At 34.3% G+C, this 16,946-nt stretch overlaps 1 protein-coding gene across 1 annotated transcript; it reads left to right on the top strand.

The window, feature by feature from the left end:
- Window positions 1-8,886: 8,886 nt before the first annotated feature.
- LOC136042220 (leukocyte elastase inhibitor-like) lies at window positions 8,887-12,777 on the top strand. Its single transcript, XM_065727155.1, has one exon. The coding sequence runs from the start codon at window positions 8,887-8,889 to the stop codon at window positions 10,201-10,203; it is 1,317 nt and encodes a 438-aa protein (XP_065583227.1). The 3' UTR covers window positions 10,204-12,777.
- The last annotated feature ends 4,169 nt before the right edge of the window (window positions 12,778-16,946 follow it).

Raw genomic sequence — 16,946 nt, 5'->3', positions numbered from 1 at the left:
TAGCCTTGGAAAATGCAGCATATGTGAAGTTAAGTGACGTCATATATTACATAGCAATTTATCCTTCTAAAAACATTAAAACTAAATTGACATAAGTGACATAAGTTACACAGTGACATATAATCATCGGTTTTTATTAGGTTTGAGCTAAGAAAAGCCCGAATCGTTTTCCCTTGGTGTGATCTAGCGCCCCCGGGTAGCCGGTATTTAGTACGGAAGAATTTGGTCTCTATGTGTTGTTCTTTTTACCATACAAGGACAGGAACTTCAATAAAGTATTTCTGGTGGCTGAATCGAATGCCTTAACTTAATCAATCCATCATCTCCCCTTCTTGTGGCTACACTATTCTTCTCTTAGAACTTTTTCTACAGAATATCTTAGTCTAAAAAGCTTCGTCACACCAAGTACCTGCATAAATCAAGCTAATGTAAGTCACCCACTCTAATCACATTTCTTATAAGGGGCTTCATTGAAATTTCCCTAAAATCACTAAGTACTTTCTCCCTTTCTCAATACTCATATTGATCTTTAGTAACCTGTAACTAACTCTGCAACCACCACTTTTCAAATAGAAAGACGAGGCCCTCAAAAATTCGTATACAGCTAGCGCAATTATTTATTCATGATCCATGTTTCAGAAGCCATAAGTGACATAATAAGTGAAACAGTGACATAAGTGACACCTGGTAGCCGTGGAAAATGCAGCATAAGTGAAGTTAAGTGACGTCATATATTAAATAGCAATTTATCCTTCTAAAACATTAAAACTAAATTAAAATTATATGGAAATTTATGTGGCACACCTCAGGGGATTTGAAAATAAGCTTTGTTTATAATGGAATACTTGTAATTGATCTTTTATTGGCCTAATTATCCATAGGATTTAAGTTAACAAGTTACCGGGTAAGTATTTAGTCGCTTTTACAAATTAAATCTGGGGAGGTTAGTGTTGAATACTAATGTTCAAGGGAGGTTAATTAATAAAGATTAAAGTTGGCAAGTCAAATATGGCAGGCTTAAGCACACTGAAAGGCTTATTTACCCCATTATTGGCCAGTGACTTTACTTACGAAGGGTCAATTTTCCCCCTCTCTTCTCCCTAGATTTAATTAAAAAAATCTATTCTTTGGGGTTATTTTCATTGAACAACACCTTTTTAATGGTGTTGTCACGGAAAAACACCAAAAATGAACGGAGGAGCTTGCCCAATAGGCTTTCAAAAATGTATTATGGCCTCCCACATTTTCATGAAATGACGCCACCGCTATCACCCCTTGAGGCTTGACTATTTTTAAACCTTAAAACTGCCTCTCCATCTTCTGTACATATTAAATTTTCCTTCACTTCCAAATTGTCTGATTTTTGTTTATTATTTTCTATACCTCTTTCTGCAAACTTTATCATGGTTTAGCACATTCTAAAACAGTTCTACTCAATTCTCTCTAGCACTTTCCATATCAAAATTCCATATCACACCTTATTATACTTTCTTTAAAATATATCAATAGAATATCTTATTTCTATGACGTCTGACTGCATCTTCCAGAACCTCGTCTATTTTATCTAAAGTTTCCATTTCATACCTCTTAAACTTGAACAAATTAATTCAGAAATAGTAACTGTTGTTACCATAAAGTTTATTGGTAAATCGAACCCATGAAAATTTCAAAAATATTCTAAAACCAAAGCCGAATCCAGAAGGAGGAGAGGGCTGCTACTGGGCTCGAGCTCCCATCTGGAATCTTCGTCTGACTCATAAAAAAAAAATGCAAATGCATATAAGCAAACTTTGGATGCGTTTTATAATTTTTTCTTACCTCTCCCCTCCCCCAGAACAAAAGGCCTAATACACCCTTGCTGAAACACCAGAAAAAACGTGCTGAATCAATATAAAAACTTCACGATTGGAATAACTATAGGCAACAATCCCACACAGGAGAATTGAAGTGCCCTATCTTGAGCAACAAGGAAAATCACCTTTCTTTTTCTTTGTCGCTATTGGTGACTGAAACATAATAGAGCGGTGGTTAAGGGATAATTTGAAAGCTATTATATTTGCTTTTTGCAAGGATATGAAGTCATATTCGATTCATTCCGCTACCTGATTTCCATCAATCTGTTCTTTACCAGGTCCTATGTGTGGTGTATACATTTAAATGTTATGATAAAATACACTTGCGATCTTCTTTCGCACTAGGTAAAAGTAACCCTCAGATGGGCATGCACGCATGATGGTTGTAGCATACGCCACAACCTAGTAAAGCCCAAACAGTGACCAGAAAACAAAAGACGCACTTTAAATAATTAAATAAAAAAAACTAGCTTTTTTAGCTGAAAGTAAGGAGCGACATTAAAACTTAAAACGAACAAAAATTACTCCGTGTATGAAAAGAGTTGTTCCCTTTTCAACGCCCCGCTCTTTACGCTAAAGTTTGACTCTTTCTCTCAATTCTACTTTATTAAACAGTAAAAAACTTTAGCGTAAAGAGCGGGGCGTTGAGAGCGGAACAGCCTCTTTCATACACGTAGTAGTTTCTGTTCGTTTTAAGTTTTAATGTTGCTCCTTACTTTCAGTTAAAAAAACTAGTTTTTTTATTTAATTTTTGAACATTTTTGAGTTAACGCAGGTTTGATTTTGGCTCTCCGCACATAAGTTATTAAAAAGAAATTTGCATATTAATTCATTTTTGGCTAATTGGCTTTCTTTTAGTTTTGATCAGACGATTTTGAGAAATGGGGGGTGGGGAAGGAGGCCTAGTTGCCCTCCAGTTTTTCGGTTACTTAATAAGGCAACTACAATTTTTAATTTTTAACAAACGTTTTTACTAGTAAAAAATATACGTAACTTGAGAATTAACTTATGTAACAAACTTCTATATTCTTATATTTTTATTTTATATATATAGATTATATATATGAGGGGGTGTGTCCCCTCGTTGATACCTCGTTCTTTACTCTTAAGCTTAAGTTTTGTCCCAAATCTTTAAGAATGACCCCTGAATCGGAAAGGCCATAGAATAAATGGATGAAATTACTCAAAATACTTTAGCATAAGGAACGTGGTATTTAGGAGGAGAAGAACCCCTCATATGCGTAATAATCTCTGTTCGTTTTAAGTTTTAATGCTACTCCTTACTTTCAAGTGAAAAAACTTTTTCATGTTTATTTTTTCATTGTTTTTTTATAGTAATGCTGGAAAATCTTGCGCCATTTTCATTGAATTTCTCTTCCCCCATGACAAATATATCCAAGGAAAGATCCTCCCACATAGCCCCCTCCCCTCATTACTGTATGTAAACACTGGTGAATGTTTTTAACTTTGCATCCCCAAAGACATAGTTATTATGATTTTTGACTATGCTGGACATAATGGCTATCTTGAAATTTTGATCCGTTGACTTTGGGAAAAAATGAGCGTGGTAGGGGGCCTAGGTGCCCTCCATTTTTTTTGGTCACTTAAAAAGTGCACTAGAACTTTTCATCTCCGTTAGAAGACATTCTAGGACCACTTGGTCGATACGATGACCCCTGGAGAAAAGAAAAAAGAAATAAATAAACTTGCACCTGTGATCTGTCAAAAATATGAAATTCCATATTTTTGTAGATAGGAGCTTGAAATTTTTGCAATAGGGTTCTCTGATACGCTGAATGTGATGGTGTGATTTTGTTAAGATATATTGTTAAGATAGTATGAATTTTAGGGGGTGTTTCCCCCTATTTTCCAAAATAAGGCAAATTTTCTCAGGCTCGTAACTTTCCATGACAAAGACTAAATTTGATGAAACATATACATTTAAAATCAGCATAAAAATTCAATTCTTTTGATGTATCTTTTAGCATCAAAATTCCGTTTTTTAGAGTTTCGTTTACTATTGAGCCGGGTCGCTCCTTACTACAGTTCGTTATCAAGAACTGTTTGATAAAAATGTCAAGTGAAGGAGAATTGTCACTTGAAGCTCATTCAGGAATAAGCTTAAGAATGAAGCTTATTCAGTATTTTTTCCATTAGATTTTTTTGGTACAATATTATTGCAAAAACTAACAATAGAAATTTCAAAAATGAACCAGAAATTATTCAAAACCGGTACCGGCCCAAAATGAAACTTCACAATTGGAGTCGTCATAGTCGAAAACTCCTTTCGACAAATTCACGTTCTCCATATTTAGCAATAAGGAAAATCCCTTTTTCACAAGGGCACTATTGATGTCTTTTTTTCCTTGTTCCATCCTAGCGTGACACTGAACAAGACAATGGGGTTTAAGGGCTCATTTTAAAGCTAATTCCTATAATCACCTCCATTCTAGTCCCCCTCTAAAATTGGTTCTAGTTTTGTTTATAGGGTACGCATTATGATCGATCCCATAACATTGAAGGTCTATACGCACCATTACGAATTACGATTAATTTTATGCTGTTGGGACCACTATTAAGGGATTGTGAAATGGATAGAAATATAAACATTAAGCAGGTCTTCTAATGTTATATATATTATGATCGAGTCCTTGGCAATGGAGGCCCGTGCATCTTAAATGTTGTTGCCAAAACATGTCAAAAGCTAGGGCCTTCTCAGCCAAAATGTCGAAATCGATTTGCCCTTGCCACAGCAGACAGGTGTACTCCAGCCGTTATGACCGTATGCTCTTAGCAGCGGAGGTTTGTACGCCATAGCTGTTAAGACCTGGGTAGAGAATTTCTGATCCGAGCCAAAAGTGTTAGTTTCCTCATCTACAAATAATCCTCATCAGCAAACTATCATATGCCTCTTTTTTCTACAAAGTACACTATTAATTATTCGGTTTGAATCACCCAACACATCATTATTAAAACAGCACAATTTTATCACTAAGAACTAAGAACCAAAGAATTACTTAGATGTTTATATGTCTAAAGTTTACGTTTTTCTGAAATGTACAATTATGCGACGAAATTTTTGCAAAAATGACAAGATCAGTGGAATCTCTAGTTGGGATTTCTGTCCATTTCCCAGAGGCAGAATTAAGATAATATTTGGAGCATTACCTTAGGACTGATATAAACTTGATTATAAAATAGGAAAATGTTCCTTTTTCAACGATTTTAAGGCTAATTTTTCACATATTTTGAATTTAAAAAGACATATAAAAATTTTAAAGTGTAATTACGCTGAAAAAGTAAAACCACAACACAGCAGAAAACAACATGCCGAATACTTACGCAGGATACATAAGCCTTAAGTCTATCATCACAAAAAAGAAACTAGATTTTTATTTATATTTTAGCTAAATATATGTATAATATATGATCTATTTAATTTGTATTTTACCGTTGCCATGGGCTTAAAACTTGGAACAAATATAATTATTCCATACAGAAGGGGAAGTACCCCCTCTTCACCTCCCACTCTTTACGCTAAAATTTGAATTTGTGTCTCAACTTTTTCGGAACGAATTCTTCAACATTGCAGTTAAATTGGAATAATTAAAAGGTTAATGGGAATAATAAAGTTTAATTGGAATAATAAAATATTTTACATCGGAGAAGCGAGATTGTCCGATGTAAAATATACGTTACAAGTACTTCTTAATTATTCGGATTGCAGCGGTCTACTGAGACATCAGTACATTTTTACATTAAGTTATCCGGATTGCAACCTAGTAAAAAGTAAACTTTAAATAAAGTTTTAGAACTGCCTTGTCGAAAACTCTTATATAGGAAATTTACCGTCTCTTGGCTTGAACAAAAAAGAAGCTATGTTGGCTTGAAAAACAAGCAATATACAAAAAATAGTCAAGTTAATCATAAATGGGGATTATGTAAGTTTCATCGGTATCATGTATTTGGAGATGGCTTAAACCTAGTAAAGAACAAACAATGGCAAATATAGGACTTAGTGGGCTGTTTGATTCTCTGAAGTTCCTGTCTTACTACTTCAAATAGGAAAAACCTGTAGGTTTTATCCTGTTTTTGATTTACATTAGGGATCGATATACAACAAGGACTATGTAAGTTTCATCAGATATAGCTGAAACTTGGTAAAAAATAGACCACGGCCCATAGTAACAAAAAGTTAAGATAATACAAGCATCTTTTGGAAAGTTACTTGTCTGGAATATAGTGTCATACTGAGGACTGTCATTTACCATTCCAAATAAGGAAAAGCCACAGGCTTTTTCCTGTTTTTAATCCGAGATTACATAAAGGATAGGGATAGTTTTAAATAAAGAATCGCTAGCTGTATTTATCGGGGATTCTACAACGTCCATTGGTATCATGGTCGTTATATACATAAATGATATTTGTAAGAAGCCATGTCTGTTGCAATGATTTTCCATGTAAAAATGAAACGCTCTTACACAAAAAACGGCAACAGTATACGGGCTGCACAGATTTAGGATCGAAATTTACTTCTCAGCTCTAAATTTGAACCTAGAAAAGAAAAGGGACATTAATTGATTGGAGATAAAAGATGGAGATGGAGATTTAGTCACCTTTTTGTATATAAATGTTTTGGACATGACTGATCCATTTGGAAAACTTTAATGTGTATAAGGCAGCATCAAATTGCAAGATTATACGATAAATTAATGCACTTAAAGTTGAGGGCTTGTTCAGAGAACTAAGTGATTATTTAGAAGAAGGGTCAAAAAGACTCGATTGTAATAGTTAAGGCGTCACCTATAGTAATATCAATATTAGAATTTCTACAGGTGAAAATGCAACACTGAAAATATTTGGTGAGAGCATTGATAAGGTGGCTACCATCAAAAATGAATGCCCCACAATGCATTATGACTGTTACCAGTAAATAAAGATGAAATATATAAATTCATTTAAATTCAAATTCAAATTCATTTTATTTAAAAAACATTCGACGGACAGAGCCGATTATTAGTTTTTATTGTCATACACACACAAAAATTCGTCTACAAGTCAAAATTAACATTCACAAAATTAATAATATATACAATAAACAATAATAATTGTCACATACACACGAAAATAAGTCAACAAATATACACAAAATTATAATAATACAATTAACAACAATAATCCGGATTAAAAAGTCGATCCAGCATTAAACAACTTAACAAACGAGGGCACAAAACTAAGCTCATAACGAGCATGTGACACAGTCACAGGTTGAAGTTTTGGTACAGGCTCTGCAACGGCCCTGAGTGGCCTTACCCGTGCCGGTTGATGTTGGGGAGGAAGGATATTTCGGTGTATAGGGCTGGACAAAATTTTATTACCAAAGGATAGGGCTAGTTTTAAACGACGAGATTGAAGGGTTTGAAGTTGAAACTGATTAAGGAGGGATATGTACGGTATTTTTGGGGCTTTTGAGATTACTAGGAGGGCACGGTATTGCACCCTCTCAACCCGGTCCGACTGTTCCCTAGTCAGCCCGAAATGCCATACAGGGCAACAGTATTCAAGTGTGGAACGTATAAAAGAGAAATAGATGCGTAGGAGGTGTGGTGCAGGGATTCCATGGCGAGCCAACAACTTTAGAGACCTGATGGCCAAATTAGCTTTTTTTAACATGCCATCAACATGTTTATTCCACTTCAGATCTGAAGTGATATGGACGCCGAGCAGTTTAATTTCGGTCACGTGACTGGCGCTGGGAATAGGTGGATTAAAAACTGGCGCAGATTTTAAAAAAGAAAATGTTAAAATTACAGATTTATCAAAGTTGACAGTCATTTTGTCCACCTTTGCCTCTTGACATATATCTTTCATTAATGAACCTGCTCTGCTTGGTAGGTTTTTCCGACAACATTCAATGAGCGACAGATCGTCGACATACTTCCAGCGATCGTCCAGTGTTGTTGCCAAATCATTTATTATAACAAGAAACAAAAGTGGTCCCAAGAGGGTACCTTGGGGAACTCCACAAAAAATGGGCAGTGGGTCGGAGTAGGTGGACTTATATTTTGTCCGTTGACATCTACCAGAAAGAAAACTAGCAATTAAACGTACAAGGAATGAATCTACACCTAGTCCAAGAAGTTTTTTTTACAAGAATTTTGTGGCAAATTAAATCAAAAGCTTTTCTTAGATCTATTGCAATAAGATTAATCCAAGAATCTGGTTCATCGAGTTTTGCAAAATACTGTCAATTATACTTACTAAGTAATGAGATGTAGATGTGTTTGGCATATTTCCAAACTGCCTTGGATCAATTTTGTCCAGAATACGGTCTTTCAGCCATGCTGCAACAAAACTTTCATACACTTTGCTAAAAATGGGTGTCATAGTGATCGGAAGTGAAGTGAAGTCATAGTGAAGTCTCCAATTCAAAAACAAGAACGTACAAATCTCTTTATACAAATGATCTGCACTAAAGCACTAAATCTTGGACTAATAACCCCCCCCCCCCAACTCCCATTTCAATGTAAAGCACTTATATGGTCACTTCATTTGGATGATTTAGGCATAGAGTGCCTAATCTTCAGTCGATGCTACACGAACAAGTGATTTGTTGGGGCTTATTGACCCTTACCAAATATAAAAACATAAATTATAAAGATTCGCTTGAACAAGAAGAAAATTTATCTAAATACTTCTACCATCAAACGTTCCACATAACTATATAGAAAAACATAGGCAAACATGGAAAATATATAGCTTATTCTAAATAGCACCTTCAAAGAATTCTTAAAACTCTTGATATTTTAGTGATATATTATTAAAACTCTTGATATACTGGTTAACACAGGTTAACCTAAAAAGGAAAACGGCAATCGCAAAAAAAATTACTTAGGCTTCTTGAAATATTTTAACAGTTCAATAGTGCGGCACGCTAACTTCTGAAAATTCAAAGCAAATTAAACTTAACCAAGTAAAACAAGGTTTTGGTATTTCAGTTTGGTGGACCGTTAAGAAATACAGAAACTCTAAAATGGAATCAACTTCAAACAAATATCAAGAAGTACATGTTAATGACGTGACGACTGCTACTGATCTAGCTTTAAAGGAGCCTATAGGAACGGCCATTTCAAAAAATGAAGCAGAAGCCCCTGAACACAAATGTTGTGGATCAAAACAAAGAGAAGTAACTTGCACTGCTGAATTTTATGCTGGGGAAGTGGATTTTGGCGTTGACCTTTTCAAAAGAGTTTATATGGATAACAATGAAATTAAAATAGAACCAACAAATTTATTTATCTCGCCATTTAGTATTCACTCTGCTCTACTCCTTGCTTATTTTGGGTCTGCTGGAGAAACTGAGAAAAATTTGGGAGAAGTCCTTAGACTAGGAGATAGAGACAAGGAAAACGCTTTTCGATCTTACAAGGCAATGTTCTATCGTTTCTTGAATACAGCTAATCCTACCTCAAAAAGCTATTACTTTGGACTGGCAAATAAGGTGTTCTTCGATTCTTCTGAGCCTTTATCAAATTACATCACTAAACTCCTTTCAGAGGAACTTGAAGAAATGGATTTTCAATATAAGAGTTTTGAGTCATTGTGCATGATTAACGAATGGGTGAAAAATCAGACCAAAGGAAAGATAGACAATTTCTTAAACCGAAGTGATATTTATGAGCAAACTCGAATGGTTTTGGTAAATGCAGTCTATTTCAAGGGAGATTGGAAACATCAGTTCAATCCAAAGAAAACAAAGCCTGAAGTTTTTCATGTTTCATCCAATAAACAAAGCTTTGTTGATATGATGTTCCAAGAAGGGAGATTCAGACACGGATTTTGTGAGGAACTAATGTCTGACATCCTTGAAGTTCCATATGTTGGGAGAGACATCAGCATGTTTATTCTTCTTCCTTCATCTGTGAAAAATACTCTTTGCGACGTTTTGTCAAAACTCAACGGTAAAATTTGGAAGAAAGCTCTGAAGAACATCAAGAAAGTTAACATTGAAGTAGGGATACCAAAATTCAAAATTGAAGCCTCAATATATCTGACAGAGTACCTGGAAAATATGGGACTTAAACATGCATTAGAGCCTTCATTGGCTGATTTTACAAATTTCTCTTCAAGTCCGAATCTATATATTGAAAAAGTGAAACACAATGCGATTGTAGAGCTCAACGAGGAGGGATCAGAGGCAGCTGCAGTAACTGCAGTTACAGTTAGAAAATGTGCCAAACAACCAAAACGTAAAAAGTTTATCTGCAACCGCCCCTTTATCTTTATGATTTACGACAACATGATAGATTTTATTTTATTTATGGGGGCTTACCAAAACCCTGAAAGCTGAACTTACTTAATCTCACTGAATTTACCGCTCCTGATCAGCACCTTTATATTTGAGTGGTTGAGTTGTATAATGTCCTTTTCAACCTGTCCCAACGGAGAGTCTATTGATAGAATAACATCAAATGAATATATTATCAGTACTTTAAACCTAAATCATCCAAATGAACTGAATGGGCTTTAAATTTTTTATGATTTAGCCCTTCGACATTTAGCCTTTCAATGCAGATTATTTTTACATACTGGTTTGAACGCTCTTTTTTTGCATGAGAGACTTCAACCAAATCCAAAATATGATAAAGCCCACGCAGAACTTACACAATTTTCATCTTTTGGAGTTGCAACATCCTTCTGTAAAGTCATTAAGCTTCTTTTCAGACCTGACTTTGAACTGATTTTTCAGAGTGCATGTCTGCATTTGCTAGCACATCAACAGGTAAATATACTATTCCACCTCAACTCAGCTAGTCTCTTCAACTCAGTTACTTACCCTAATCAAATAATCGTAAGACAAGATATTACAAATCGAATCAACACTATTTAAAAAATGTTTGTGCAATCAATAGGCTGTTCTCTAACATCTTCGGGTATGTCCAGCCAAATGTTTTCTAAAATCGTGGTAAAATCGTTCGGTATTATTTAGCACTTTGAGATTTAGCACTTCAATGCAGATTATTTTTACACATAGGTTTGTACGCTCTCGTTTTTACGTTAGAGACTTCACCCAAATTCAAAATGAAAAGCCACCCACAATTTTCCAACTTTTCACTTTCTGCAGGTGCACCATCTTTCTGTAGAAACATCAAGCTTCTTTTAGGATCTGACCTTGAACAGATTTTTCAGAATAAATATCTGCATTTGCTTGCTGATCAACGAGTAGATATACTGTTCTACCTTTAGTACCATCAACAAGTTCTGTTCTAGGTATCTTCAACGCAGTTACCGCAGTTACTTACCAGTAACTTAGACAAGTAAGTTATAGGTAAGTAAGATAAGTAAGTTATAAGATAAGTTATAAGATAAGTAAGTAAGTAAGTATATTAGATAAGTAAGTTATAAATAAACTTACCCTTTTACTTATCAAATGATCGTAAAACAATATATTACAAATAGAATCACTTCCATTTCAAAACTTGTTGAGACTCTTATCACATTCCAATGTAATATCGATATGAAGCTTATTTAACATAGATGAGACATTCTCCTGACTTTTCGACATTTTTACAACAGTAATCACAGGTTGTGAATGAATCTATGACATCCTCTTTCCAGCCTTTGCAATCAGTCAGCTGTTTTGTGACATCTTCGGGTAGGTTTTTTATTTGAAAGGAATATTAGAGTCTTCAAATAATTCGTCTTTATGTGGTGGCAATAGTGATGCATTGTGGAGGATTCATCCCTGATGTTAATTACCTTGTCAAGGCTCTCATCAAATACTTTTTTGTTGTTTTTTCATCTGTAGAAACTCTAATATTGTTATTGTTATTGTAATTGCTATAGGTAACACCGTAAAAATTACAATCGAGTCTTCTTGACACTTCTTCTAAAAATCACTAAGTTCCCTGAATAAACCCTCAACTTTTAATGCATTACTTTGTCGCATAATCTTGAATTATGATGCTGCCTATTCTAAATGGATCATCCGTGTCAAAATACATTTAGATTCAAAAATCTTATTATATTTTTATCTCGATCTTTTTTATCCAATCGATTAATTTCCTTTTTCTATTCTCGGCTGAAAATTAGAACTTAGTAGTAAACTTTGATACTAATCCTGTTTAGCTTGTATACTGTTGCTGTCTTTTTCTGTAAGACAGTTTCATTTTTAAACAGAAAATCGTTGCAACACACTCTTATAAATATCCTTTATGTAAATAACAAACATGTTACAGACGCAAGTTATTTAATTCCCATTTAAAGAGACAGCTAACGATCCTTTATTTAAAACTATACCAATCCTCTATAAAAATTGGATTACAGACAGGAAAATCCTATGGCTTATCCTTATTTGGAATGGTAAGAAAGGAGAAAAAACTAAAAATAAAGAAGAAAAAGAAAACTAAAGAAAAAGGATAAAACTAAAAGACTAAAAAAAACTTAAAAAGAGGATAAACTAAAAAAGAATACAAATTAAAAAAAGAGCAAACTAAAACAAGAAAAATTAAATAACAGAAAAACTGAAAAACATCAAAAATCTAAAAAAAGAAAAAAAAACTAAAAAAAACTAAAAAAAACTAAAAATCAAAACACTAAAAAAAGAAAAAAAGAGAAAAAACTAAACAGAAAAAACTAAAAAAGAAAAAACTAAAACACTAAAAAACAAAAAAAACTAAAAAATAAAAAAAGAATATAAAATAAAAAAGACAAAAACTAAAGAAAAAGAAAGAAAAAAGAGAACTAAAAAAAGAAAATATTTAAAAACTAAGAAAGAAAAAGAACTAAAAAAGAAAAAAAAAACTAAAAAAAGAAAAACTAAAAAAGAAAAAAAAGGAAAAAAGGAAAAAATAAAAAGGAATAAAATAAAAAACTAAGTACAATGACAATCATATAAAAAACTAAAAAAAGATGCTCCAGTTCTTTTTCATTTTCTCTACCACTTCTAAGTACTATCTTTCTTATCTATCCTTTCTTATTTCTTATCCTTTCTTATCTTATATTCTTATATATATATATATATATATATATATATAAATATATATATATATATATATATATATATGTATATATATATATATATATATATATATATATATATATATATATATATATATATATATATATATACTATCTATCTTTCTCTACTATCTTAATCAAGTATTCAATAATAATTTTTTTTTGAATAATAAGTATTCAGAAAAATTGAGGCTTTTCAATTTTATTGAGTTCTTTAAAATGTAAAAAACTGGTAATTGCATAAATATTTCAATATATTTTGACAATGGATTAAAGTAATTCGAAAACCTTAAAACAGAAACCCAAAAGGCTGAAGTTTATTAAAAATTGATGAGCTTTAGAATAATTGGCGCTCAAAGAAAATTTGCCCAAGTGTCAATCAATGTAAAAAAGAAATTATCCTAGAATGCTACCAAAAATTGAACACCAGAACCAAACACTGGGGCAACGCAAAACCAGGCTTGCGGTTCAAAGAGAAAGGGCCAGATTAGGAATATGCAATTTATGTCAGCGAAGGCGTGTCAAGCAGCCACGAGAGTAACGCAAAACCAGACTTGCAGTTGACAGAGAAAGTAAAAAAGAAGGTGTTTCAAGGAACTACCACAGCAACCCAAAACCAGACTTGATGCTGAAAGAGAAAGTAAAAAAAGAAGGCGTGTCGAGGAACTACCAGAGCAACGCGAAACCAGACTTGATGCTGAAAGAGAAAGTCAAAAAAGAAGGCGTGTCGAGGAACTATCAGAACAACGCAAAACCAGGCTTGCACCTGATACAGAAGGTAAAAAAGAAGGCGCGTCGCTGTATTACAAAATCAATGCGTGTATAAGCGCCTGGAATTAAGGTACACCCCAGTCGATTTATATATCCCCCTTTGCCCCCGACAACCCCCTTGTAGTTGTATCCCTGTGTCCCGGTCGTCATTTATGTTCCAGTGTCCCAGTCTGTAATTTCTCTTTGAGCGTCCCAGTCGTCATTTATATTCCCTGTGTCCCGGTGTCCCGGTCGTCATTTGTGTCCCGGTGTCCCGGTCTGTATTTTATCTTTGAGTGTCTCGTTCGTCAATTATATCTCCCGGTCGTTATTTGTGTCCCAGTGTCTCAGTCTGTTATTTCTTTTTGAGTGTCCCTTACGTAGTTAAAAACATATATATATCTATCTATATTCGGAGGTGGGACACAGGGACACAACTACAATGGCGCGTAACTAATATGGCGCGTAACGACTTACGCGCGCGGGGGGGAGGGCTTGGGGTGGTTGCGAAGCGCCCCCACCCAACTAGGCGTTGGGGTGGCGCCCCAACATTATTATTATATAATAATATAATATCTATAATGCCGAGGAATCACAACATATATATATATCTATATATATAAAAATAAGTTGTCTGTCTGTCTGTGTGTCAGGTGACGTCATGTTTCTGTGTCGACTGACGTCATGTTTTCGACTGACGAAATTACGAAATTACATTGGGACACAAATGACGACCAGGACACCGGCACATAGGGAATATAAATTACGACCGGGACACTCAAAGAGAAAGCGACCGGGACACAAGGAATGTTCAATTAGCGATCACCATCAACAAAACACCGTCAACAAACCATCACAAATGACGACCGGGACACAGGGAGTATAAATGACGACCAGGACATAAGTAAAAAAAAACTAAAAAAAAAAGGTAAAAACTACAAAAAAACTAAAAAGAAAAAAACAAACTAAAAACTAATAAAAAAACTAAAAAAGCTAAAAAACTAAAAAAACTAAAAAATAAAAAAACTAAAAAAAGGAAACAAAAAGAAAAATAAAGGAGAAAAACAAAACTAAAAAAATAAAAATAAAAAAAAACTAAAAAGAAAAAAGAAAAAACAACTAAAAAAACTAAAAAAATGTAAAAACCAAAAAAAACTAAAAAGAAAAAAAGAGGAAAAATACAAAAATTTATTTCATCATTTACCATTTAAAAAACGAATGTATATACAGACTGGGACACCGGAATACAAATGACGACCGGGACACAGGGACACAACTACAACGGGGACGCCGGGGGGCACAGGGGGATATATAAATGACGATGGGGACACAGAGAATGTTCGATTAGCAATCACCATCAACAAAGCTCAAGGGCAATCATTAGAATCATGAGGTATAACTAAAAAAACTAAAAAAAGGCAGAAAACTAAAACCTAAAAAAAAGACCAATTCAAAAACGAATGTATATACAGACTGGGACACCGGGACACGAATGACGACCGGGACACCGGGACACAAGGAATATCAATGACGCCCGGGACCCTCAAAGAGAATTCACAGACTGGGACACCGGGACATAAATGACGACCGGAACACATGGAATATAAATGACGACCGGGACACCGGGGGGCACACGGGGATATATAAATGACGACGGCGACACAGGGAATCGTCGATTAGCAATCACCATCAACAAAGCTCAAGGGCAATCATTAGAATCATGAGGTATAGATCTGAATACGGACTGTTTTCCCATGGACCATTATATGTTGCATGTTCAAGAGTCGGTAAACCTGACAATCTATTTATATGCACAGACAATTGGACAGCAAAGAATGTTGTATATTCGCAAGTTTTACGTAGTTAAAAACATATATATATATATATATATATATATATATATATATATATATATATATATACATATATATATATATATATATATATATATATATATATATATATATATATATATCTATCTATATTCACAGGTGGGACATAGGGACACAACTACAATGGCACGTAACTAATATGGCGCGTAACGACTTACGTGCGCGGGGGGGCTTGGGGGGCGCGAAGCGCCCCCACCAACTAGGTGTTGGGGTGGCGTGAAGCGCCACCCCAGCAGCTAGTATATCTATATATATAAAAATAAGTTGTCTGTCTGTCTGTGGATCAGGTGACGTCATGTTTCTGTGTTGACTGACGTCATGAAATTAGTTGTCGTCATTTTTGCTATGACGGTGACGTCATTAAAGATATTTAATCATGAAGTTAGTTGTCGTCATTTCGAAACCCTTTGGCAGCACATTAATATTGCTTGCGGGAGATATCAGGCAAACATTACCTATAATACCTAGATCAACTCCTGCAGACGAAATGAATGCTTGCCTGAAAAATTCTAATTTATGGGCACACGTAAAAATGTTAAAATTAATTTCAAGAACAGCTGAGGGCATTAGGTAGAATGTTCAATACTAATATTAGTACTACTGCTATTAGTGCTACTTCTTCAACTAGTACTGCTTTTACTACTACTGCTACGAATACTTCTATTGCTACTCGTACTTGTAATACTGCTATTGTGACAACTTATGACTGTAACTGTGTCTTTTGATGACTGTGACTACTTGCGACTGCGACAGTTACAACGTGTTACCAGGACTGCTTGCTCCTGCTTGCTATTGTGATTACAAGTCTACAACTACTTATTACTGTGACCAAGAGTCAGATCATTCTGACTGCAAGTGGCTATGACTATTTGTGACTAGTTTGTGACTAGTTCTTAGTTTTTTTAGTTTTTTTATTAGTTTTTAGTTTTTTTAGTTTTTTTGTAGTTGTTACCTTTTTTAGTTTTTTTTAGTTTTTTTCTACTTTTTATTTTTTAGTTTTTTACCCTTTTTTAGTTTTTTAATTTTTTTTAGCTTTTTTAGTTTTTTTAGTATTTTCTTTAAGTTTTTTTTGTAGTTTTTATCTTTTTTAGTTTTTTTTCTTCTTTTGCATTAATGCTAAAGCCAAGGTTCAAACTTGGAACCTCTCGGACCTAGAACCTGGAACATAACGCTTTACCAACTGAGCTACTGTATTTGTATTTGTATCGGATTAACGACGCTTCTTGAATACTAAGGTCCAAACGTCGGCCCTATAGTGCATTCCTGCAGCATGGTTCAATCTTTGGGTCCCGTATTACCACGCTAAGGTCAAACCCACTGCGCCAACACAGGTAGTTAAATAACTGAGCTACTTCGGCTTGAATACATTCGTTTTTGAATTGGTATGTGATGAAATAATTCAGACGTCATATGCTGACAGTGATGTCACTCG

This window comes from Artemia franciscana, unplaced genomic scaffold (genome assembly GCF_032884065.1).
Source record: "Artemia franciscana unplaced genomic scaffold, ASM3288406v1 PGA_scaffold_75, whole genome shotgun sequence".
Taxonomy (NCBI): domain Eukaryota; kingdom Metazoa; phylum Arthropoda; class Branchiopoda; order Anostraca; family Artemiidae; genus Artemia; species Artemia franciscana.
The sequence above is the reverse complement of the archived record's forward strand: the minus strand, read 5'-3'. Positions and strand labels throughout refer to the sequence as shown.